The 26,329-nt window shown below is 45.9% G+C and overlaps 1 protein-coding gene across 5 annotated transcripts in view; it reads left to right on the forward strand.

Annotated features, from left to right (window-relative positions):
* The window catches only part of OSBPL2 (oxysterol binding protein like 2), a 1,093,509-nt gene that overhangs the window by 782,970 nt on the left and 284,210 nt on the right, over nucleotides 1-26,329 (forward strand). For all 5 annotated transcript variants that reach the window (XM_069650733.1, XM_069650731.1, XM_069650732.1 and 2 more), the window contains one exon: nucleotides 963-1,086. In XM_069650733.1, the coding sequence (XP_069506834.1) occupies nucleotides 963-1,086 (124 nt within the window). The remainder of the gene's footprint in view (nucleotides 1-962; nucleotides 1,087-26,329) is intronic.

The following is a 26,329-nucleotide window of genomic DNA, read 5'->3' on the forward strand; positions in this document are numbered from 1 at the left end:
ATGGGTCTGTCATGGATTCACATGCAAACCCTCCCGCCTACCCCTCTGCGGCTCTTCACTTGGTCATACTGCCACTTTACGTGCTACCAAATCTGAGGATGGCTGCCAAGGGCGGGGCTTAGCGAGAGAGCAGTCATTGTCTGGGGGCAGTATGACCCAGAGACCAGTGATTGGTTACTACTAAGAAAGACAGATCAGAAACGAAACTGATACTGATTTTTTCTTTACCGAGGATTCCCAGCCTGACAACGGGGAATATTCATGAGCATGTGAATCCATGCCAGACCCATGCTGGAGAACAACAGTTACAGGTAAGTAACTTGTTCCTTCTTTTAGTTTTGGTTGAGGCAGGGAAACCCCCTCATAGTGATAGGGATAGAGAAGTTCTTTAAAATCTCAATAAATATTTGTGAAAAATGTCACCCTGGGTTAGCCTCTTTCCTGCACCCTTGCACTAGTAAAGTGACAACGTGAGTTCTGTGCATACCATCAAAAAACAGGATTATTACTCAAATGCTCAAGTAGATCAGGCCGTCTTGGAAAACCTTTTCATACAGTGCTTTTACCTATATCTTATTTAGTCAAGGTCATGGTAGGTGTCTTACTTGAAAGCATATGGGGTTACTGCTTATGTGTTGATACATCATTCCCAGTCTTCGCACTAATTCCAGTAGAAAACAAGATGCTCTTTAGAGTTGGCTGCTCCGTTAAATAATTGAAAGATGAAGAAAATCCAGGAGGGTTCTGGTCCTCTGTCATCATAGTCTGGTTGCAGAAACAATCTCTGATGCCCAAATAATTATTTTGACATTTATATATATTATTTTGCTATGGTATCACCAAATATCAAGTTGCAAAACCTGTACTACAGTTCTTAGTAATTTCTTAATGAACTTTAAAACTGCATGCCTGTCTGCAATGCCTTCTGATATTTTTTTTTCTCTAATCACTTCTGCCAACAGCAAAAAGAAACTGTTCATGATCTATGGCAAGTGGACAGAATGTTTGTGGTGTGTGGATCCCACCACATATGACACGTACAAAAAGAGTGACAAGAAGGGTGGTGATCAGAAGAGATCTAAGCAGGTAAGCGGAAGCACCCACTTTCATAATGGGCACTGATGTAAATTCTGGCTTCATTGCCAATAGCAAAGACTGTGGTTGTGATCAGTTAGGGATACCGTTTAGCACTTATCACTGTGAACACGTTTGAAAAACAGATTTGCCAATAACCTGATACTGAACATAAAAATGCCACTGTGCATGTGGAAATATTGTCTCATTGAAAAGAGACAATCTTCAGTGTGCTTGTATTTTCTTCAGTTGTTTCCTGTTCATTATTTTGTCATTTAACTTTGGGTGGAGTCCTCAGTATCCTGGCATTTATTTTCCAGCTTCAGATTTGTCTGATTCTAGTCGCACATATGTAATTTTGTGGATTGGCTTTCAGGAGTCAACAGGCTTTATGCCTGTATATTTAAGATAACTTCACACAGTAATGGAGTACACTAATCTAAGTTTTGATATTGATTTTATATCGACCGATAATCACTGAATACATGTTAGCCATATGTAAAATGTGATTTTGAGAGTGCAGTCATCAATAAACTCATTTGGATCAATCTGCTATGGGTCCATGATTTGCAGAGAGATTTCCCCTGAAGTAATGACTTATGAAATTACAGATTCCACTCAAGGAGGATTGCAGAGGTGTGTGAATATTCTCCCCTTTTCTCAGGTTACAGAGTGGACTATTCTTGCCATCCATGTTCACGCTTAAAAGTAGGACTTTGCATACTTTGCGTCAGATTACTGTTATTCTACCAAAGGCACAGCACCATTCGAGGTATCGGGTTAGCTTTGATGTGCTATTTGAATCAATATCGAAAGTCAGTCTGGCTACAGTCTCCCACCAGCATCCTTGGTATAATTGGTGTGTTCTTCAATGCAATTTTTCATTTTTTTGGTGTGCCCTAAGAGGAGCGATACCTCCAATTGATATCATGTAGTGTTAGCAAGTTCTTGTTGGTGCTGGTCAGCCATGATTTCTGCTAAGAACAGACTGCACCTGTTTGCCAGATACTAATCCACTGTGCCTTTTGGGGCATAAACTACTGATGGGTCAACACAGTTGCTGGCCGCCTTCTCGTGTGCGATGGGTAAGTAATAATGCTGCTGTCTGTGAAACTGGACTCAATTATTAAGACTGAAACCTTGACTGCTCTGCCTAGCTATTATTTGAAGTGCCAGATTATAAACAGAGCACCAGTGATGGCAGCATGAAAGTAGAAGGCCCCTTTTGTTCATTTTATGTCCTTCTTTGACCACTTCTGTTACTCTGCAGTTTCCTGCACATCTGTAGACCCTGGTTGTTAATGGAGCGGCCACATGAATCTAAAGCAGTTTCTATTGAGTATGCAAGACCTCTTGATGGCTGAAATTTGGCCACTAAGTTCCTATTTTTAACAATGGACCAAAAGCTAACATTGGCCTATGCTTAATATGGGGTCATCTACGGCAGCAATACCAGCATCCAGTTCCAATGAAATGTCAGAGTTGAAGGGAAACTGGTCTGAGGCTTGCCTTGAGCCAGCAGGGTAGACCTTTTTGCATTTTGACTCTGGCACTAATCTGCAGCTCAGTGAATACTCAAGATTGTTCCTTTGACCTTGGATACTAATCCTGTCTGCAGACTCTGCACACACCTACATAAATTCAACAGTACATACAAGTCTAATCTTGTGTGGACATTTCTTTATTTGTCATAATAGCATGTTCTACTGTCTTTGTAATCCCACTCCCTTACTGAGAGGTGTGACTTGGCTGCTCGACCGCCAGGTGGGCTAAGTAACCTGGAAGATACTGTTTGCTTGCTTCCATCAGGCAGTCGACCTTGAGGGTCAATACGGGGGTCCGGAGAAGAGACTCAACATGCTGCAATACTCCACCAGAGTACATCTGCAGGATCTCTGCTCCTTGACTGGGTGGATTATACATTAAGCCATTATCTGCCCAACACATCTATCAAAGCAGGATCTTATCCAGAGCTATGGCTATTGCGTCTGTTCACTCACGTTTTTATTGGGCTGGAAGGGCATATTTAACAATGCGGACATAATTAACAAACAGATTGTCCAAGATCCAAAGTGGGGATTATGAGAGCACTAGTCGGATTTGAAGAAAAGCCAGGTTTTTAGCTTTCCTAAAGGATAAGGGTTTGGTGATGGTACCTAATTCAGGCAAGGAATTCCATAATTTGGGTGCTAGGGGAGCAAACGACCTATTTCCAGTCCTAGGTCCCCTCAAGCGTGGCACTGAACACAAGTAGAGCAAGAAGCCGTGAAATAGCTTTAGATTTTAATGATATGACACAATGAGATCTATGTGCCAGCAATGCTTGGTGAACTAGACAAAGCATCTTCAAAGTGCTTGGCGGTTAATACAGTAGGTAACTAATGTAAGGGTTATAGATTGAGGTAAATGCCATTTTCTGCCTGTTCCCATCACCAGCCAAGCCTCTGCATTCTGCACCAGTCTGTCGATGCAGCTTTGGAAAGATTTTTACTGCTGTTGCAAAGGTGAAAAAACAGGGTGAGGCAACCGCACTGATGTGGCATTAGCAATAACCGAGTTAACTAAAACCTAGATTTTGAATGGATTGTGTCCTCCTGCGTATTCCTCATCTTGTGATAATTTGTTTCGCCAGCTTCGCTGCATCGGAAAAAAAAATTCAACAGAGGGCGCTGTGCTAGAGGTCGTGGCGTCGAATGTCCCTCAACAGGATCCGTACTGCGTCAACGTCACCGCTGGTATAAATGGCTCAAGCTGCGCCCGTTGGCTTCAGTTCCGTTTTTCCGATTGCTTCGCAACTCGTGAACGGCGCGCTTCAGTATTTTCTATCGAGAAAATGTCTTCTTCTTCGACCGCTTCGACGCCCAAGACGGGTTTTAAGAAGTGTAATGATTGTGGATCAAAGATGTCCATCACCGATCCCCATCATATTTGTTTATGGTGTCTGGGCTCAGACCACCGAACGGGCGACTGTGGTTCTTGTCAATCGATGACTGAAAAGGCCCTCCGTGAGAGGAAAAGTAAGTTGGCGGTGGGGCGGGAGGCGTCAAAGGGCTCTTCGAAAGCCTTGTCAAAAAAATATAAAAAATCATCCGACTCTAAAGAATCGGAACGCCGTAAAAGGCACTTGAAGAGATCCCGATCTCGTAGCAGGTCGAGACGATCTTCTTCGTCTTCCTCAAAAAAGCACAAGAGGAGACATAGATCTCCGTCGTCATCGTCCGATTCGTCATCTGAATTGGTTCGATGCCCAACTAGATCAGATTCCCTATCTAAATGGGAGAGCTTTAGGAAGAAAATGTTGCAGGTCTTCGAGAACGCGGCCTCGACTCCCTCGACGAAACCGCAGAAAAGCCAGACCCCGGTTGCTCTTTTAGACGACGCAGGGAAGTCGGGAACTACAACGGCCAAACCGAGTAGTACCCATAAGTCTCGAGTTGACAAATTGTTGAAGCCCCTCGAGGATCGAGTATCTCGCCGATCCCTCATAAAAAATTAAAATTATCGAAGTCGGTTACAACTTCATCGGCGCCGACGACTTCGACGTCGAAGCCTACTTCATCTTCGACGCCTTTGTCGAAGTCTTCCTCGAGTGTGTCGAAGATTCCTTCGACTCCTTCGAAGACCACCTCGAAGAAAACTCTGATTCCAACGACAACTTATGAGGAAGAGAGAAGGTTTACACCTTTACCAAGATCTGACTTTTTTAAATCCATGTCCTCCATTTTTGAGGAATCTTGTTCAGAGGAAGAGGAAATCACTCCCCATGCAGTAAAATATGGAACTAGACAAGTTCCAGAAGAACTGGTAGATCCTCAGTCTAAAATGAGAGACCTGTCTGAAACTCTACATTCTGCCAGTGGTGTGGACACATCACCTGAATTGGAGTTTGCTGCACCTGATCCTGCAGACCATGCGGACTCGGGGTACAGGAATCTGATGAGTAGGGTGATTGAGTATATGGGTTTGGGAAGAGCTTCCCCTACATTTGAACAGGATGACATGACGTATATTATAGTCAGAGGCCCTCGGAAAGATCCAATTCTTCCCTTTCATAGGGCATTACAGAGAACAGTAGAGAGAAACTGGGAGAAACCAGATAGCATTGCTGCAACAGACAACAATCTCACAAAAAAGTACAGAACTTCGTCTTCTGATCCAGAATACCTGAGTAGACACCCTACTCCAGAAAGCTTGGTAGTTCAGGCAGCTAATACATCCAGGCAGACAGCATACCCAACCATACCTCCTGACAGGGAGGATAAAAAGGTTGATGCCTGGGCTCGTAAGGTTTTTACTTCGGGTAGCATGGCCTTAAAATCTACCAATGTAACCTGTACCCTGGCCAGGTTCACATATACCCTGTGGGAATGTATTTCGGTGGTGGCTGAGCATATTCCGGAAGGCGAGGAAAGGGAAGGCTTTCTGAATATAGTCAATGACGGTAAGGAGGCAATGGGGGAATGTCTCCAGTCTGGACTGGATACTGCTGATAGTTTCAGTAGATCCATGGCTTCAAGCACGGTACTACGCAGGTTTGCGTGGTTGGGGAAGTTGGGGTTCGCACCGGATGTGCAGAACAGGCTCCTCAACATGCCCTTTGATGGCTCGAGGCTGTTTGGTAGTAAGGCTGATGAGAGCCTAGAAAAACTACAGACCTCGAAAGCGACAGCAAAGTCCCTTAGTGCCTCTATGCGACAGCCCCACAGACCCTATTCGGGCACATCTTCCTGGAGGGGTCGTCCTTTTCGATACTACTCCTCTGTTAGTAGAGGAAGAGGACAGGCCTTTCAAAGGGGCAGAAGAAATGTCACTCGTGGTGGACGAGGAAAGACGACAAAGCCATCTTCAGGAACGGCATCTATGCCCTCAGCCGCCTCCAAACTCTGAGGTCTTATTTTACAAAACACCACCAGTGGGAGGCAGGATATCTAAGCATCTGAAAGAATGGCGGGGCATTACTTCAGATGCCCGGGCATTACTTCAGATGCCCGGGCACTGGAAACAGTAGGTCAGGGTTACTGCCTTCCCTTCCTAAAAAGACCTCCCGATCATCCACCGGGAGCCAGTTCGACCAAGATAACAGACCCGCTCCTTTGGCAGGAAGTTCTAACCCTGCTAGAGAAAGGTGCAATAGAACATGTACCTGTAGCGGAGAGGAACAAAGGCTGGTACTCCCCCTACTTTCTCATCCCCAAAAAGGACAGAGGATTGACACCCATCTTGGACTTGAGAAAATTAAACAAATTCCTCAGGAAGGACAAGTTCAAGATGGTAACCCTTTGTCAGATCCTTCAGGCTCTCCAGCTTCAAGACTGGTTGGTATCGTTGGACCTTCAGGATGCTTATTTTCATGTGCTGATCCATCCGAAGCACAGAAAATACCTGAGGTTCTCACTATCAGTTTCGAGTTCTGCCATTCGGGCTGACCTCCGCTCCGAAGGTTTTCACCAAGTTGATTGCAGTAGTGGCAGCGAGTCTCAGGTGATGGGGGATTCACGTCTACCCCTATCTGGACGACTGGCTAATAAGGGTACGTTCCCCAGAACAAGCTCAGGAACACCTGTCGATCACCTGCCACTTTCTCCACAACCTGGGCTTCTCCCTCAATTTCAAGAAGTCCCACATGATACCATCCCAAAAACTCCAGTTTATCGGAGCAGTCTTGGACACTTCCTCGGGCAAAGCCTCGCCGCCCGCTCTCCACATCCAGCAGATGGTAACAAAATTCCAAAAAGCCCAGCACCTGCCGCCCTTCGATTTCCTGAGGTTGCTTGGCCTCATGGCATCCGGCATTTTTCTGGTCCCAGAAGCCAGATTGAGAATGAGATCCCTCCAATGGACCCTCAGAACTCAGTGGTCCAAGTTCTCGGGAATATGTCAGATCTTCTGCAAGACCCGAGCGCAGTTGCTCAGGATCTATCATGGTGGGCTTGAAAAGACATTCTCAAGGGAGAATCCTTTTGGCAACCATGGCCGGCGATAACAGTAGTGACGGACGCCTTACTCGCGGGGTGGGGAGCACACATCAACGATCTGACAATCAGCGGACGTTGGTCTCCATCGGAGTCCAAACTACACATCAACCTTTTGGAGCTGAGGGCAATCAAGCTGGCTCTGAAGGCCATCCTGCCCTCCGTACACGGAAAGAATGTCCTGATAATGACGGACAATACAGTGGCCATGTACTACCTCAACAAAAGAGGAGGCGTAGGATCACTACCTCTGTGCAGAGAGGCAATGCAGCTCTGGTTCTGGGCAATACGAGAAGGAATCGCTCTATCGGCAGTTCACCTAGCCGGAGAGCAGAATGCAGCGGCGGACGCTCTGAGCAGGCAGAGCACAGTCTCCCACGAGTGGGAGTTAGCTCAGGAAGTTCTTCTGGAGATCTTCGCCCTTTGGGGAACCCCTCAGGTGGATCTGTTTGCAACCTCGGTGAACCGAAAGTGCGATCAGTACTGCTCAAGGGAATTTCCTCCAAGAGGAGCTCTGGAAGACGCGTTCGTAGTGGATTGGGATTTTCCCCTGCTGTACGCGTTTCCACCAGTCCCTGTGATTCCTCAAGTAATCAGGAGGTTGAGAAAGTTCAGGAAAACCATGATCCTAATTGCCCCGGATTGGGCCAGGAGAACGTGGTACCCGGACCTTCTGGACATTTCCATCTGCCCTCCAGTACGTCTTCCACAAAGAGACGATCTTCTCTCGCAAGAGGAAGGTCGGGTTCTCCATCCAGAGGTCAACACGCTCAACCTTCATGCATGGTTTCTGAGAGGTTGAGATACAAGGATTGGGATCTTCCGGATGACGTTATGGAGATTTTGCTTTCGGCTAGAAGACCAGCAACAAAATCCTTGTACCAGTGTCGTTGGAATAAGTTCAGTAACTGGTGCAAAGATAGAGATGTGGACACTTTTCAATGTGGCACACCAGTGGTGCTTTCTTTCCTGTTACATCTAGCCAATCTGGGGCTCCAGATCGGAACAATCAAAGGATACCTTGCTGCTCTTTCTGTTAGGCAGAAACCTGTGCAGTTCCCTTAGGGGCCACTGCAAAAGATTTAGGACTACAGGGGGTTGGCAGTAAACCCAATCGGTAGCAGTCTGTACCACCCAGATTTACCTGGTAGCTGTGGCTGAGCAGTCAGACTTCTCTCAAGATGAGTTAGGCAGTATATAGAGTATACACAATAGGTACAGAGATACAGTAGCACAACACCTCAAATCATGTCTAAGAGTGGGAGGAAAAGAGTCTCACTCTTAGCAGGAGAAAAAAATAAACCCCAAAAATCCAGCAAAGCTGCTGGGGGGGGGGACTCTCTAGGTTTGGGAAATTAGCCTTTATAGAGAATTCTCCCTAACACTTTCCATTTTTAAGCGCACCTCGGAAGAGGTTTCTTATTTTAAAATACCATTAATAATACAATTCCTGAAAGGACTTACAAATGTATATCCACCAATACCATTCCATGTTCCAACCTGGGATTTGAATCTAGTTCTTAAATTCTTGACATGTATACCATTTGAGCCTCTGCACTCATGCCCATTGAGGCTTCTGACATTAAAAACTGTCCTTCTGGTGGCATTAACATCAGCCCGCAGGGTTAGTGAACTACAGGCTCTCTCATGTAAACCTCCATATACCACTTTTTATAAGGACAAAGTAATTCTGAAAGTTAAACCATCTTTCTTAACGAAAGTACTTTCCGACTTCCATTTGTCGCAGAGAATTGTTTTACCAACATTTTATCCTCCTCCTCATTTGGGAAAAGAAGAGGAGAGATTACATAGACTGGACCCCAAAAGGGCCCTCAGCTTTTACATTTCAAGAACGACAAAATTACGCCAGGACGACCAGCTTTTTGTGGGATACACAGGTCGTAAATTGGGTTTAGCGTTGACCAAACAAACCATATCTCGCTGGATTATTCTTGCTATATTGGAATGCTACAGACTAGCGGGGAAAGACCCACCGGATGGGCTACGTGCTCACTCCACAAGGGGAATGGCCACTTCTGCGGCTTTGAAGAGGGGAGTCCCGGCAAAAGATATTTGCTCAGCTGCAACATGGGCATCAATACATACTTTTACCAAACATTACTGTTTGGATACCGCATCCTCAAATGAGGGTTTATTTGCCAGAGCAGTACTTCACTCTCTACATGAAAACAAAAACTAGTACTCCCGCCTCCAGATTGATCAATGCTATGGGAGTCTATCACAAGATGAGGAATACGTGGGAGGGCACAATACATTCGAAGAACAAGTTACTTACCAACTGTAATGTTCTTTCGACTGGATGTTCCTCCCACGTAGTCCTCATCGACCCTCCCAACCTACCCCGCAGTATAGTTTATACTTTCTTGCAATTTCCTCTCACGATGGGCCTATCAGTCACAGCATACGCCTATATGTTCCACGAGTATTTCCTCGAAAAAACAGAACTGAAGCCAACGGGCGCGGCTCGAGCCGTTTATACCAGCGGTGACGTCAACGCGGTAGGGAGCCCGTCGAGGGACATTCGCCGCCACAACCTCGAGCACAGCACCCTCTGCCGAAAAAAAAAAAAATAATTCTGATGCAGCGAAGCTGGCGAAACGAGTTATCACAAGATGAGGAATACGTGGGAGGATCATCCAGTCGAAAGAACATTACAGTTGGTAAGTAACTTGTTCTTCTCACTGCTTGATCTATAGCTGTCCAAACGATTCATATTGCTTAAAGTTATGGAGAACCGAGGTTTGGATGGCCTCCACCAACAGAACCTATGTTTTCACTGCAGGCAGCTTAACAAACTGTATTGTTATTTAGATTGACATGCCAAATGATAAGGATCTGCATGTTGTCTTCAATGTAGAAATTATAAACCGAAAGATCGGATCAGGTTTGCCAAGTGTTCGGCATAAACCTTCAACAGAACTGGAGAAAGAGATAAGCCCTGGCGAATACTATAGCGAAGACGCCTAAAAGAAGCGAAAGCTAAACGAGAAGCTAGGAGTTGGAGGCTAAGTAAGAACTTAACAAGCAGCAGACAGACCAATGGAGAGGTCCTTAAGATGTCAAGACTATTTTCTCTAATGTCCAAGTTTATTTACCAAAACATTCTGTGCCCCTGGTAAAGTGAAAACCAGCTTGAAGGCTGTTGGAGAAATCTGCAAACAGAAAGAATGTTCCAATCTCTTTCAATTGGACTCGTACCATATCTGCACATTGTTTGTGATCCTGGACCTATTTTTATGAGTTTGATTTTCAACCTCTGTTAGGGAGACTTCTCAGAAAATTGCTTATTCCCTCCACCTTAGAGACCCCCAGCAACTTTGCTGGATTTTGAGAACTTTATTGTTTTAACATGAGGAGAGTGGGACCCTTTTTCCCACTCTATCATGTATTTTAATGTGATTTTTGAACTCTGTATTTCTTTTGGTTATGGAGTCTGACAAACTCCATAGGCATCCTCTTTTACATTGTGTCACACAGCACCTTCAGTGTCTCTGCAATAAATTACTGTTTCCTAGAGCAGTAAAGTGAAATTGACTTTACTTACATTTGTAACTTTCTAGACCCAGCACACAGTATCTTGCATTAGTGTGCTGGAGGGGTTACTTTGTATCCCCCTTGTCTAGCTTCTCATGTAACATTTTTATGTTACCCTTTCCTCACTGAATGGCTGGTGGCAGTGGTTTACTTTTAACTACCGTGGTGTGCATTTACCGCGAGCTGTATTCGCAGCTGCAGTAAAGCACCCAAGGGTGCCATTTTTGTCAAAATGGACCTGGTTTTTTTTTTTCTGCCATTTCTTTGTGGAAAGGTCCTTCTTTTTTTTTTTTTTTTATTATTAAGTTTATTGAATTTGATAGAAAACATACAAGCAACAAACTTATCAGCATTGTAATCGTAGAACTCATTGCATAGAATCCACACCCCATATCCATCCCCAACCTTCACAGAATCTAAAAAGCAAAACAGGCCAACTTATTATATCACATGTCATCCAAAAACCCACCCCACATATCATCAAACAATTTCAACTTTTTGTTCCTGCGAAGGATAACCTTCTCAATTCTGGCCACTTGCCTCAAGTCCTCCACCCATTCTGAACAGGTCGGTCTCTCATCACATTTCCATTTTCTCAAAACAATTTTTTTCGCAGAATTTGTAGCCCTAAAAAACCAGCATTTCTGTGGATAAGTGAGATCTTCCACTTTATCATCCTCACCCAAGATGATAGTGTTATAATCAAAATCCTCTTGCAGTAATAGAACCTCATTAATCTTTTCAGTGACACTCCTCCAAAATGTCCTCAGTTCATAACAGTCCCAGATCAAGTGTTCAAAGGAGCCGACATCATGCTTACACATCCAACAAGACTCTGAGTCAATCATCCCTCTCGCATAAAGTCTCTGGGGAGTCCAAAACACTCTATTAAGAATTTTGATTTGGCGGCATTGTTCTCCAAGATTAATGGATGTCAGAGTTACGTTTTTACAAAGAAACCTCCACCTCTCCACAGTCATATCAGAGCCAAGGACCTCAGACCACTTGGTTAACAACCCCTCTGCTGGCGTGTACTGTTGGCTCAGATTTCTATATACTTTGGACGCCATACCACCTAATGTCTTATATTCAGGTAGCCATAACTGCCAACCACCGCCATCAACAGTTCTCTGGTTCCGCAGCAAACCTCTCAATTTTCTGTATTCACCCACTGTACAGTCTCTGAGATCTTTAATTTGTGAGAGTCTTCTATAGCTGATCCATTTGCCGTCTTCCATCAGATCACTCAACCATAGTACACCACTCAGGAGCCAGTTCAACCACAATAGCGGCCTCCCATTCAGCAAAATACCTGGATTCAACCAGATAGGGATGTAATCATTATCACATACCTTACGCTTACTTTTCTTCCATAGTTCCCTCCAACAAGTTCTCAGGAATCTTGTCGGCGGAAATGAGCGATAACCAGATCCATCCACCGTGCACAGTATGGCCCTAGGCGGCAACGGAGAAGAACTACTTGATTCCGCCAGCGTCCAAACATCCTCCGAATCTTCAATAAATGGAACCAGATGCCTGGCTCCAAAGGCCAAATGATAATTCGCAAAGTCAGGAACCCCCAAACCTCCACAGTCTTGGGGCAGCTGCAATTTCCACAAGCTGAGGCGTGGCTGTTTGTTCTCCCAGAGAAAAGACTGGATTAAACTCTCAATTTTCTGCCAATGGCCCTTCTTTACGTCCAGGGGAAGCACACTGAGCACATAGTTGATTTGCGGTGTTGATGTCATTTTGATGGCATCCACTCTCCCCCAGAGACTCAATTTAAGTGCATTCCATCTCTTCAGGTCCACCTCCAAAGATTGAATCACATGTGTACTATTGACATCCATTATTTTCGAGACATCATTCGTTAGCCAAATCCCAAGGTATCTCATCTTATTCGGACACCACTTAAAGGGAAAACCCTGCATCTTCAAAACAGTGAAAGTGGTTGATGCCGGCAGCGCTTCCGACTTGGTCCAATTGATCTTGTATCCAGAAACCTTGTTGAACACATCAATCAACTCCATCAGCACAGGAATGGAGCTCTCCACATTCTGAACCACCACCAGCATGTCATCCGCATACAACCAAACTTTCTGGGAGGCTGCACCAAAGCGTACGCCCTCAATTCTATCCTCTTCTCTTATCCTCACAGCCAGCAATTCCATGGCGATCACAAACAGAATTGGCGACAGTGGACAGCCTTGCCTCGTCCCTCTCCCAAGTTCAAAAATGCCCGAGTCCATGCCATTAGTCCGAACACAAGCAGTCGGCCGGGAATACAGCAGTCTTATCCATCCGATCATGGTATCTCCAAAACCAAAGCCTTTCAATGTACTTAAAAGATATGTCCATTCAATACGGTCGAAAGCTTTCTCAGCATCCAAGGACAACGTCACCACATCATTATGGTGTTCTTTGCTTTCATACAGTGTCAGCAACAATCTTCTCACATTTTCAGAAACATGTCTGCCTTTTACAAATCCAGATTGGCCTACATCATTGATATCCATCAGCGCATTCTCAATCCTCAAAGCTAACGCCTTGGCGAAAATCTTGTTGTCCGTGTTCAATAAACTGATCGGCCTATAGCTGCCAGTTTTCACTGGTGATCATCCCTCCTTCAGAAAAACGGAGATTGAAGCATGTCTTGTTGAACTTGGAAGTCACCCATTCCTCAAAGAGGCGCGCAGCATCTCTAGCATCAAAGCAAACACCTCTTCTGGGAACATTTTGAAAAGTTCAGCTGGTAGCCCATCCGGGCCTGGACACTTCCCAGAATTCAGCGCATAAGCAGCCAACCTGAGATCCTCCATGTTCAAATCTCTTTCCATACACTCCAAGGATTCCAAACTCACTTTCTTCAGATGGCAGTCATCATTGAATTGACCAATTGTACGCTCAGATAAGTTGATCTCTGAAGAGTACAGGGTTTTATAATACGACAGAAATGCTGCATTAATCTCCACAGGATCAAAAGTCACCAACCCATCCTGTCTTTCCACTGAATTGACAGATCTGCCACTGTCCATAACCCTCAACCGATGTGCCAGAAGTCGATCACATTTTTCTCCTTTTTCATAGTAGTTGCTTTTGGTTCTAAAAAGCAACCACTCAGCCTTCGAAGAATACAAATCTTCCAATCGTCTCCTTTTCTGCTTCAATATTTTAATAGTCTCATCTGAAAAGTTTTGCATATTATTTCTCTCAAGATCCTGAATGTCCACAATAAGCTTTTTCACTTCTGCATCTCTCATTTTTTTCTTTTTGCTGGACAAACCAATCAACAATCCTCGCATATATGATTTGAAGGCTTCCCACACAAACTCCACCCTGACTTCACCAGTCCAATTCACAGATATAAAGAATCTCGCTTCTTGAACAATTTTGTCCACAATTTCATCGTCGTCCAAGAGGGAGACATTCATCCGCCAGGTGTTAGACCTAGGAACCGGGAAGGTCAATCGCAAGTCTATGGAGATTGGAGCATGGTCCGAAACAAGTAGTGATCCGATGTTACCCCTTTGGAATGATTGTGTACAGAGGCCAGAGGTCATAAAGAGGTCAATTCTCGAATAAGCATTATGCCTTGCAGAGAAGAAAGTATATTGTCTCTTAGGAGGGTTTTGCAATCTCCAAACATCTGCGAGGTTCCATTCATCAATTAGTCTCTTTAATGCTGTTCTTTTCAGAGTGTTGGCATTGTCCACACCCCCCACACTTTTATCAAGTCCAGGTTCTAAAACCACATTGAAGTCCCCTCCCAAAATCACATTAATCGCATTTACATTCTGCAACATTTGCGTTAAAGCTACAAAAAAACTACCATCACCCCCATTCGGAGCATATATATTGCAGAAACAATACTGAGCATCCTGAATATGTGCAGTGACACATACTATCCTTCCATCCCCATCGTTCACACACTTCACCCCAGTGATCTGGAGATTCTTCCTAAAAAGAATACACACACCCCTAGAACCAGTAGTGAACGATGAACCATAAACATCACCAACCCACTCCTTTTTCCACTTATCTATATCCGCATCTAACAAATGAGTCTCCTGAAGCATCGCGACATCCACCCCCATCTCCCCTATTTTACTCAAAATCACTTTCCTCTTGACAGCACAATGTGCACCATTCACATTCCAAGATACCACTCTGAAATTCCTCTGATAAGTGTAAGACATTGCTAGATCCCGTTTCCCAATCCTTGCAATGAATTCACAAGACACAATACTACCTAAACCTATAGTGAAGTAAAGAAATAAAATAAAAAAAACACACTCCTGGGCTTGAACCACCCAACCATCCAGAACATCCCTTCCAGCTACACGCTGAAAGGGACTACCCCCCTCCCTCCCTTAGGTCAGCCTATAGAAAGCCCATAAAGGGTGTCACAGACCACATTTGGTCAAATTCAAATGAAGTTGAAAATACAATTTGGTCTAAAGGAATTCCCACAACTCTCCAGCAAATGAAAGCACAAATAAGAGCATTCCTGAATAGATGCAACATCCCCTACTCAAAAACGCTAAATACCACACCATGTGTCAATCACATGCCTAGACAAAACCTGAATTCTCTTATTATAACCATCAACGAATCACACTAATCCACCTACCGTCACAACCATCAGTGTAAACATCACAAATCCCAACTACTGCGGGCATGCTGAGCAATTGAGCGTGAATCATCACTAGAAAGTGTGAGCAAGTGTACAGAGAGTTGCATAATACCTGTGTCCCTGCACCCTACCAAATGAGATTAGAAGCCAGATACAGCATTAAACTTTTCCATGGCATTCACACACCAATCCATGACTATCCCAGTGGCCTTACCACTCACCTTGCCAAGCATAAAAATCTGAATCTCCGGTATTTCCTGGACACTACATTCCCCCATGTGACTTCCATGGCACAAAACTGCAACCCCCACCGTGTTAATCCAAATGTACTGTATAACTGGGCACTCCAGATATAATGTGTTGGCACATCACTCATTGCGCTTTGAGAATGGAATCAAACCCTCTCCAACGTAAGCATTACTGCAAAAAAAAACCTAATAGAAAATTCTGTCTGTGATTTGGTAAGTAGACAGAGGTGCACAGTCATATCTTAACCATAGGCCTCGTCAGTGTTCACATTAGATGACAGCACTATTACATTCTCACAGCTGATTTCGTTACTGCACGAAAGGAAACGTACCCATGCAAAGTAAAAGGTGTAGACTACAGTGGAACCCCAGGTATCCAATAGTGACAACTCTCACCTTCTTTATGCAGTGATGGTAATGGCATACAGTTGGCTTCGTTATTACAGTACAAGTACATGTCAAATATACCCCACTCAGCATGTCAGGGGTGTGCAACCAGGACAAGAACAACTGTTACATATGCAGGGGATTAGCATTGGGCAGCATACTCGCAAACGTGGCATTCCTTCATCTAATTCTGGCTATGGAAACACATTACAATGTGATCAACGTACCACAGCAGTCCGGGATAAAGCCGTGCAAAGAGCATTCCCCTCCCCTCAGCCACAACACATGCACCCCAGCCTCTACACCCACTGTGCCCCCCAAACACCTGAGCATGCAGCAAGGCACATTGCCCGGAACACGCGTGCTGCGGCCCCAAAGGAGAACGCGCCACTACGCCTTACCTCAAATGTGCGTCAACAGTGGCCGGTCACACGCATCCACCAATCCAACACACCACTGCCGGCAAGACTCCGAAGGGTGTCGCACGGCCGACATTTCCGGACAGCACGACACCTCCCGCACTCCGTCCAAACAAAAACAAGCACCATCACCTATAAAAAATCTATAGAGCGCGTACTGCCGTAGAGTAAAGCACCCATTATCCGAGCCCACATCAAGCCTACGCTCGAGCGAAAAACCGTTACAGCATATTTGAAACATTAATAACGCTCTGATACCTAAACAAACCAATTCCCATCTAACAAATTCAGGAAAAAATGAATCAATAAAGAAAAGTAACCTTACATCTTCACAGCTTCATACATCATGCATCACATCAATCTGCAATACTATTATCCAAGTTTAAGCCCCCAGCCCTCAGCCACTTTTCAGCTTCAACTGGATCCTCTGTGGTTTTGACACCTGATCCAAAAAATATCTTCAGTGTTGCTGGTTTCACCAGCAGAGTTTTAATCCCCTTTTCTTGTGCCAAAGCTTTTGCACTTTTGAACGCCTTCCTCATTTCCACTATTTCCTTAGGGAAATCTGGATAGATTGCCAATTGATCTCCATTTAGCAGAAGTTTTCCTTTTTCTCTCGCAGCCTTTAAAATCCTTTCCTTTGCACTCACTCTGGACATCACCATGATGATCTGTCTTGGTTTTCCGGCCTGGACCAGTTTACCAGCTCTAAAGGAGTAATCCATGTCCATTTCTTTTAGGATGTTGTTACCCAAAGTTGCCTCCAGTACTCCTCTGACTCTGTGATTGAGGTTTTTGTCCAAAGCAGGGTCTTCACTCACACCCAGCAAGCGCAAGTTCAAGTTCCTTTGATCAGCCTCCAACATCAGGTTCCTCCTCTTCAAATCAGAAACTTCATATCTCAACTCCTTGTAGGCCCTATAACTCCCTGCAACCTCCGTGGCCAAGGTTGTATTTTCTGCTTCCACTTTGGTGACTCTATCCTCCAGGTGACCGACTTGAGAGGACAATTCACTGAGGGTAAACTTCATTTCCTTCACATCCTGGGCAATCTGGAGAAGCAGTGCATACATGTCACCATTCTCTGAACTCTCACCCATCTTCTCCCCTTGTTTAGCTTTTTTGGAGTTGGGGTTGTCAGGGATCTCAATCTTCTTTGATATCAGCGCAGGATTCATTTTTCTCAATTTCCAATATTATTATTATCCATAGGCTGGGAGGGAGCAGGAGCAGTTGGTTTAAGCTGCTGCCTTGTTCACCAACATTCCAGAATCCTCTGGAAAGGTCCTTCTTGAGATTTACTCAGGGTACCAAACCAAGTTTGGTCCCTTTGTTTGCTTTGCCTTTGGCGGTATTCAAGAGTGAAGCCCGCCTCTGGCTCCAGGGTGTCTGGTGGGGGCAGGAAGAGAGGGAGGTGCCCGTAACTCCCTGTGCTTAGTCTCCTAGGAGACCCAAATGCACTCTGTAGTGATTGGCCAGCTGGCTGTCCAGCAAGGACAGCCACCCTTCTGGGTGACTGACAACTAGGCTGGAATGAATGGGCGAAAGCTGAATAAAAGGCGAGTCTTTTGGCTTGGAAGGCAGAGTCAACCACTGAACGAAGGAACTGAAGAACTTAGAGAGGACGCCTGCTGCAACTCCTAGAACGTTGATTTGCCCGGTGAAGCCCTTCTGCAGCGCTGAAATTCCAAATTCGTATCGACTAGAGAAGCCCCTGCAAGGATGACTTCTCCCTTTTGAGTTGGTGGGACCAATCAACTCCAAAGTAAGCCACTGGACTTCTCGGAGCTGGTTGAATTTCCACAGAGTTGCTGCTGGAAACCGAATAAACAGGGAGAGGAAAACCTGATTGTGTGCGTTGCTTTTAAGTTGGCCAAGAGCTCCCGGAAGATCCTCCGGACTCCCAGGAAGCAGGACTGACTGAGCCTGAGCCCCCTCAACAGAGTGCAGGATTCCAGAAGCAAGGAAAGTCCATTTTGACAGCCAGAAACTGTGGTGTTGCTATTTGTGGTAGTCGTCAGGAGCTGAAACGCCGAAGTGCCACTTGTTTGAAGATTGCCGGTTGCGAACGGTGACCGTCCCATTGCAGTGCAATGAGTCCCCAGAAGTCCTCCCTCTTGTCCCCACGACTGTGGCCCAGGAACAGTGAGATCTGCAGAGCTGCCCAGGAACAGATTCTGCTGCACTTTTTCTTCAATCAAAAGGTACTGTAACGACTGAGAGAACTTACCTTTTATTGTAGAGTTGCTTGCATCTTTTACTACTCACAAGCCTAAACAGCTTGTGGCCCTACATTGATTCTTCTTTTCTTAAGACTTCTCAAACATTGTGCAAAGACCTTTTCTTACTTACCTACCAGAAGTGCTTCAGCTCATATAAACTTTTGCCCATTGATTTTTGCTTAACCTATTACACTGAATGACTCTGCTTAGGGAATCCTAAAATGTTTTCCTGCTTAAGAATATTTGTTATCTCTTGTTTGTTCTAATAACCTTTTCCTTTGACCAATTCCTAAGAATGTTTTAAATGCTACAGTAATATATTAATGTCCCCAGCACCCTAGCTATTGAAGTCACCTGGGGGTGTAGGTTGTGACTGTGGGTCATCCCAAAAGGGTCTTTACTGATTTAGAAACTAAGAGTGTGTAGTTTTGGAGTGTATTTGTGTGTTGCTTTTATATCGCTCCCTTTTGAAGAAGGCTATGCAACTCCCCTACAGCTCACATTGACCCCTTTTGAGATGAGCCTGGCTGCTCAACACGCCACCAACCGGTGTAGTACAAGCTTATACCAAAGGTTGGGTTCCTATTGCCAGGAGGTCAGGGTTGTGGTAGTGCACCCAAAGGGTACTGCATACAATCTTGTCTAACAACCTAATTCCCTGGTTTAACTAATTTTATTTTGGGGGCATTAGTCTGTCCTTAAAGCTACAAGTGTATGGGCACCATGTTCCCTATTTAAGACTATGGTAACTCTACTGCGTCCCTTAAAGAGACTAGTGAGTATGTTCTTTTTTTTTTTTAGCCCAAACTAGGTGGAGCCCAGACAGGCTGGTGCAAGTGGTACCTATATTATCTTTTTAGGTGTACTCCAGTGTACCATTTACTTTTTTTACTGCATGTCAGTTTATGGGGCGCTGCAGTGTCCAAAATGGCTGGCCTTATTGTTTATAGCCGTATTTGGATTCCACTGTCATTTTGGAAGTCTTCCTCTCAGGCAATGGTTTGATGTGGCCATATATATGGCTGTATAGAGGCATCCCTTTTGGGGTGCCTCCCCCCCCTCGAACTGGTGAGTCTCAACATTTCAAGTTCTGCATATTATGTAGGTTGTCCTTCTGGAGCTCAGAGGAATCATGGGTCCTGTATTTTTGGAGCACAGCATCCGAAGTGGGCACCTCTTATTGCTGGGAACTCGTGTAGCCTGGTGATCCTGGTGCTGGGAATTGTTCACTGCATCCCAGTTGTGAGCCTCGTGCCTCACTGCCCTCTGCCAATAAAGGAAGCCCTGCTGGATCATGAGTCTTGTGGGCCTTCATCTTTCTGCATACAACCCTGTGCAGGGTCACTTCAACTACTTATCTTGCCTCTGATGTCCTGGTAGCCGTTCAGTGACATAGGCATTGTCAAAAAAGTATTTAGTCAACTTCACCCAAATCCCATCTGGTGGTTGTCCATTTCACAAAAGGTCGCTGGCATAGCCTGGAACCTAGGTTTGCTAGCCCCGGCTGTCTAGATGTCGTCTGAAGTCCACTGTGCTTGCTCCTGCAATCCCTAGATCTCCGATGCTAGAACCACCAATGAGAGCTGTTGGCCCCATTGGCTCTGGCTTACCTCTGGCAATTATCTCTTCATCCGGTTTGAGGAGCTGGGTTGCTTAACTATATTGATGCTCTGACAGTCCCCAATCATTCTAACAGTGTAAGATCTTTGGGTGCAGATAGCTGGGCCTGGCTTTTAGTGTTTGGACCTAAGCCTGCTGAAAAGAGATGGGGAAGCCTACCCCCTCCTACCACTCCTCTGAAATACATGACACGGAAGACAACCAGGAAACATTGCAATCAACTGTTCTACTTCGGACGAATCCCCAACAGACCTATGGTTGACAAGTATGTCGAGAGGTACCCACTCAGCCAGCCCTACATGCCAGGTGCGGTACAAATTTACCCTAGAGTGAACGAGGAGTCCCAGGCTGCAACTATAGCCACCTCAACTGACAGTATCGATTAAAGCGCCAAAAAGCCATGTTGCTGACATCATTAGAGACACCACGACTTTGCAGCGTTAGACATGAAGCACACGTGCCATTCACACCCCGGGACAAAAACACACACGCAAATACATGAAGAACATGAGCGTACAGCTCTATGGTTAGCGAACAGACACCTATTCATACTGTCACTGCTTTTATTATTTTTATCATTAGCCAAATGCAGCAACGCAGGTACCGCAAGAAGCAAGAGATACCGAGCAAAGCTTGCAGATGCTTACATGTGAATAACCTTACAGAACTGCAGGAGCGCTTATGGAACCTGTCAGAACTAAGTGTGACTAACCTATGGAGAATGTAGTATTGCACGAACACTGTAGAAACCGCATTATAGTGGTTTAGGAAAGTTACAGTAGGCCACAGGCCTCTCAGCCAGAGCTGAGCTGAGCTGAATTCAAGCTGGACAAAGAGCAAAATGTGTGAGAGGACCCTCTGCCAAGGCCAGAAGATACAGATGACATTCCATTCTCCCTAAATGACAAAATCACCAGCCGCAGTAAATTAGAATAATTCTTCATAATTCAGAGCTGCACAGCCCCAAATCATGGTCTCCGAACATGTGACCCGGCCGACGCAGACAATGGACAGTGACCAGTACTGGGAAATGGGGCCGATCTCACGCTACCAGACAGAAGACTGCAACAAAGATGTTACAATGTGAGACAAGCATTACACTGAGCAAAAGAGCACTCTCATAGACTAAGGTGGTACACACAAGTTACGATGCAGACATATAATAATTTTGATTACCTTGAAAAAGTTCACTGAGAGCTGAGAACTCTTACCGATCCCAGGCCTGGGGACGTCGGCTCTAGCCAAACGCAGTTTAGTATCCTAGGGGTGGGTAGCAACAGGCAAGAACCAATAGTAAGACCCTCATATTGCAACATTGTTATAGATAGTGACTTGGGGGATGTACCAGGCCAGCCACCTGACATGGGAGAGCCAGTAGAATAACTTCTGGTGCTTGTTAATCTGCTTAGAATGACATGCTGTGCATATAGTCCGACATCTAGTGGTAATCGCAGAGTATTGCATCTTTCTTTCGAGGATCGAAAGGGGACGTCGACATGGGCATGACTAACACTATCCCTAACGTGACATGTAGTGTACACAAAATCCCTCGCGCATCGAGGTCCCTCAGATATTTATTTTTTTACCCAACTAGTTGGTCGCCTTATGCAAAGCTCATCCGAGTTGATATTGCCAAAGAAATTATTTGTTGTCCCGCGACCGATGGGCGTTTAGTCTTTGACTTCTCTTCGACGACTACTTAGTGGATCTCTATGCTGACGACATCCAACTTTCGGCGACTGGTGCATCGATCACCGTCTCCTGCGAGTCCTCAGCCCTCTGGCCAGGCCCTTGCAGAAGGGAGAGTGGAGCCCTGGTTTGATTCTTTTCTGAGAATGCATTTCCTCTTCCCCTCTTTCCTTTTCTGGTCTGGCTGCTGCTTTTCTCCTCTGCTACGGAGAGGACTCCATTTAAGTTTTTTCCATCTTGCAACAGAAAATACCTCTGGAAGGACACCCCTCGCAAATGCAATAGGTGCTTAACTTGTGACCACGACAAGTGATCCTGTAAGTCCTGCAAACTCCCAAAAGTTCTACCCCCATTGGCGCCTTCGCCTCGGATGACAAGGACTCGAGTGGCAGCCATGGCTCTGACCTGGAGGCCATAGACCTTTCAGCGAAACCGTCCGGTTCCCAGGTGCCCATCCCTGACAGACAGACCACTGGTACTGTTATGAGGAGTTAACACCCGGGCGACAGGGGCACACACGCACCACCCAAGGATAAGCATACAACCCCCCGAGCTTCCTTGACAGATACGTTGAAGAAGCACCAGACGGCAACTGGCCCGCCGAAGACTACGGTGCCTGCCGAACCTCACGGTCCAATGCCCTCCCCGCATCCGTCTTCTCGGTATGCGTCTGGGCATTCCACTCATAAGGGCGTCTCATCTAAAAAGCACACGAGTGCTGACATGCCGTCTAAGAGCGCGTCTACTCCAAAGGTTTCAGTGGAGCCGGTAACCGCAACAACGCCTACAGGCACATCGAAATCCCTCATTCAGCCGCCAAGGTTGTGCAAGACTCTTGCGGCTATTGTTTCGGCGGCGGAACAACATCACCCTCTCTCGTCGAGAGGAGTACTCTGAAAGCCCCCATCCCTCTCTAGGGAGTTTTCTGAGCCAGAAGAAACATATGAGGATCGCTATAGTATTGAGGACAATCCTTTTTGGCAGGATACAACCGACCAGTGCCCAGATTGGGGCAAGATCAGCCAGCAGATGAAAGACCTTGGCTTTCACCCACTCCAACTCCTGACCGAGAGATCATTTGTCTGGACCCGCCCTCCTCACCTCAACCGCGTCATCCATCGCCTATTGACGACCAAATGTCTTTCAATGCCCAACTAAAGAGGGCCGCAGACCAGTGCCAAATCGCCACACCGGAAGCTGTTCATGACTCTGATTTTGTTGTGACATTCTAAAAGAAAAACCTCCCACAAGTCAAGCTATTTCCCTGCATGAATTCCATTAAGAAGCGCTTTGGACCTTCCTTACTGTCAACTTCCCTTACAAAGGCTGTCAACCCTCGGGTTGAGAAACTGATTTGCCCCTCTCCATCTGACCCTATGTACATTCGGGGGAATTCCACACCAGACTCCCTGGTTGTTACAACCACCAGGAAAAGGGGTGGGGTGCCACTGTCTACTGCAGAGGCTCCCCCGACAAAGACTGCAAGAAACTCTATGCCCTTGGCAAGCATGTCACCACGTCGGCAGCATATTGTACCAGAATTGCAAATAATACTACTCTTCTCGCGAGTTATAGCGATGTGCAGTGGAACCTGCTTCAAGAAGGCCTCCAAGAGGTCCCTGAACCTACGCCATCATGCCTGCTGGTGGTCGTCTCTGAGGGGAGGGAGGTTCCCCATAACATTCTTAAAAACAGCCTAGACGCTGCAGAGCCGGCGGGACATACTCTGGCACAGGGCACTCTCCTCAAGAGGCACGCCTGGCTACAAAATTCAGGTTTTAAGCCGGAGACTCAGGCCTCCTTGATAAATGAGCCTGTGCAAGAGTCCAACTTGTTCGATAAGGCTGTGGATGACGCCTTGGAAACGGCATAAAAAGAGCATGAGACACTGAAATCTCTCAACCAAATCACAGCCAAACCTTTTCAACAGTGGGGAGAGGCAAACTCTTGCTGTTCCTTTCGTGGTCAGGCCTTCTCCCGATCTCCACACGCACAGTACGGCTCAGGAGGTACCCCATGGTCCTCCGGTCAAGGGTCAGCTGGCAGCAGCCAATACCAGCAAAGTGGGCAGTGCAGAGGCAAGGGTAGAAGCAGAAACCCCACCCCAAGGGACTCCTCAGCCTCTGCATCAAAATGACTTGCCTGTCTGGATCTCCTCCCATGCCTCCCCAGTCGGGGGACGGTTGTAATCATTCCTTCACGCATGGGAGGAGGGACGCATCAGACCAGTGGGTGCTCAAGACAGTTACCGGCGGTTATTGCATCAAGTTCCCTGGCCACCTCGATACCATCCACCAAAGAGTAGACGCCTATCACCAGCATACATGCAAATCCTGCTGGAAGAGGTGCAGATCCTTCTGGAAAAGGGCGTCATAGAAGTCATCCCCATTCATCAGGTAAACAAGGGTATTTATTCAGTGTACTTCCTTGAACCCAAAAAGGATCTCACTATGCGCCCTGTGTTAGACTTGCGCCCAGCGAACAAATAAGTCAAACCGCAAAAGTTCATATTTCAATGTTGCCAGCGCACAGAATGTACCTAAGGTTCATGATGGGGGGCAAGCACCATCATGTCAAGGTCCTTCCCTTCGGCATTGCCTCAGCCCCACGGGTGTTCACAATGGTACTGGCGGTAGTAGCTGCTCACCTACGCAGGCAGTCCATCCCAGTCTACCCTTACCTCGACGACTGGATAATAATGGAATTTGTATGTGTTAGGCAGAATTGCATGCAGTACCCTCTGGGACCACCACACACAATTAGGACTACAGGTGTAAGCAAGACCAACCTTTGGTATAAGCCTGTGCCACACAGTTTGTTGGTAGAGATCTGAGCAGCCAGGCTTATCTCAAGAGTGAATGTGAGCAGTACAAGTAGTTACACAGAGGACTTTCAATCACAGTGCTTTAAGTAGACACTTATTTCACAATCATTTATAAAACATTTCACTGGAAGGAGGCAACTTAATATTATATACCAGTACACTACATTACAACACTCTAAGCTTTTGAGACAGTTTGAGCTCCCCTGAAATAGGAGCCAAACGGCGGTTCAGCTACTTAGCAGTGAGCAAAAAGGACAAAAGTAAGTAGAATAGATAACATATACTTTCTAGGCAGTGCAAATAGTTTCAGTTCACCAGAAGAGTTCAATTCAAGTCAATAGGCCAAGCTAAAGTCAATGGGTTCTGCATAGGAAAGAGCAGTTCTGGTATCAAATGGTAAAGTCTTTGCAAACGTTCTCAGAAGTAGTTTAGGCGAAAAAGAATCATTTGTGGGGTCACAAGTTGATGAGGCCTGCGAGTTGGGAAAGTTTCACGAACTTTCACAGCAAGAGTGGCGTTCTCTCAATCAGGTTGGCAAAGTACCTTTGTATGAAGAAAACAAATGTTGCTGAAATCGTAGTTCCTGGCAGTTCCTGCAGATCTCGCTGTTCCTGAGCCTCAGTCGTGGGGACAAGAGGGAGGACGTCGGGGGACTCCTGCACTGCACGGGATCGTTGAAGAAAGCAAACAAAATGAAGTCACTTCAGTTCCAATAGCTGTAGATTCAAGAACACAAACTGGTGTCCCTCTCCGTGGTTAAACCTAGAAAGCCTTGCGAATGGTATCCAGGTGCCTTATGAGTTGATTGGTCCCACCAACTCAAAGGAAGAAGCCGTCCTTGAAGGAGCTTCTCTGTTGAATGGAGTTTGGCAATTTGGACCTGCAGCAGGGCTTCACCGGGCAAACCAATGGTCGAGGAGTTGCAGCAGCCGTCCTCTTCCAGCTCATCTTCGGTTCTTTCGTCCCAGTGGTCGACTATACCTTCCAGTCCACGAGACTCACCTTTTAAACCGTTCTCTCCCTTTCATTCCAGCGTAGCTGTCACTCACCCAGCAGGGTGGCTGTCCTTGCCGAACAGTCAGCCAGCCAGTCGCGCCAGAGTGCATTTGGGTCTCCTAGGAGCCTAAGCACAGGGAGTTTCAGGCACCTCCCCCACTTCCTGCCCACCCCAGAACTCAGACGCCAAGGGCGGACTTCATTCCTGAAGCCTGCCAAAGGCACACAAACAAAGGGACCAAACCTGGTTTGGCGTGCAGAGACACACTAGAAGGACCTTTCCAAATAGCAAATGGCGAAAAAAAGAAGACCGGAACCTGTTTAAAAAGGGGCTTAAGGCTCCATCTTGAAAAACATGGATTTTTAACTACCTGTGTTTGCCGCCGGGAAAAATCATGGTAGTCCGTTGTAAAACCACTATCACCAGCCTTTTCAATAGGAAAGGGTAGCATTTGACTGCTACATGAGTGTTTAGACACAGGAGATACTATGTAACCCCTCCAGCACTCCATGGTATGATGGTGTGTGCTGGGTCTACGAATTTGGAAAGACTAGTAAAGTCAATTTCACTTTACATTCTCTGGGGAACAGTAGTTCACCCCAGAGAAGGTAGTTAAGCCTCTGGGAAGTCTAAAGACATCCCTGTGTCACTGCACAGAAGGTGCTGTGTGACACAAAATAAAGAAAATG

Source organism: Ambystoma mexicanum, chromosome 3p (assembly GCF_040938575.1).
Source record: "Ambystoma mexicanum isolate Mex_15411 chromosome 3p, UKY_AmexF1_1, whole genome shotgun sequence".
Taxonomy (NCBI): domain Eukaryota; kingdom Metazoa; phylum Chordata; class Amphibia; order Caudata; family Ambystomatidae; genus Ambystoma; species Ambystoma mexicanum.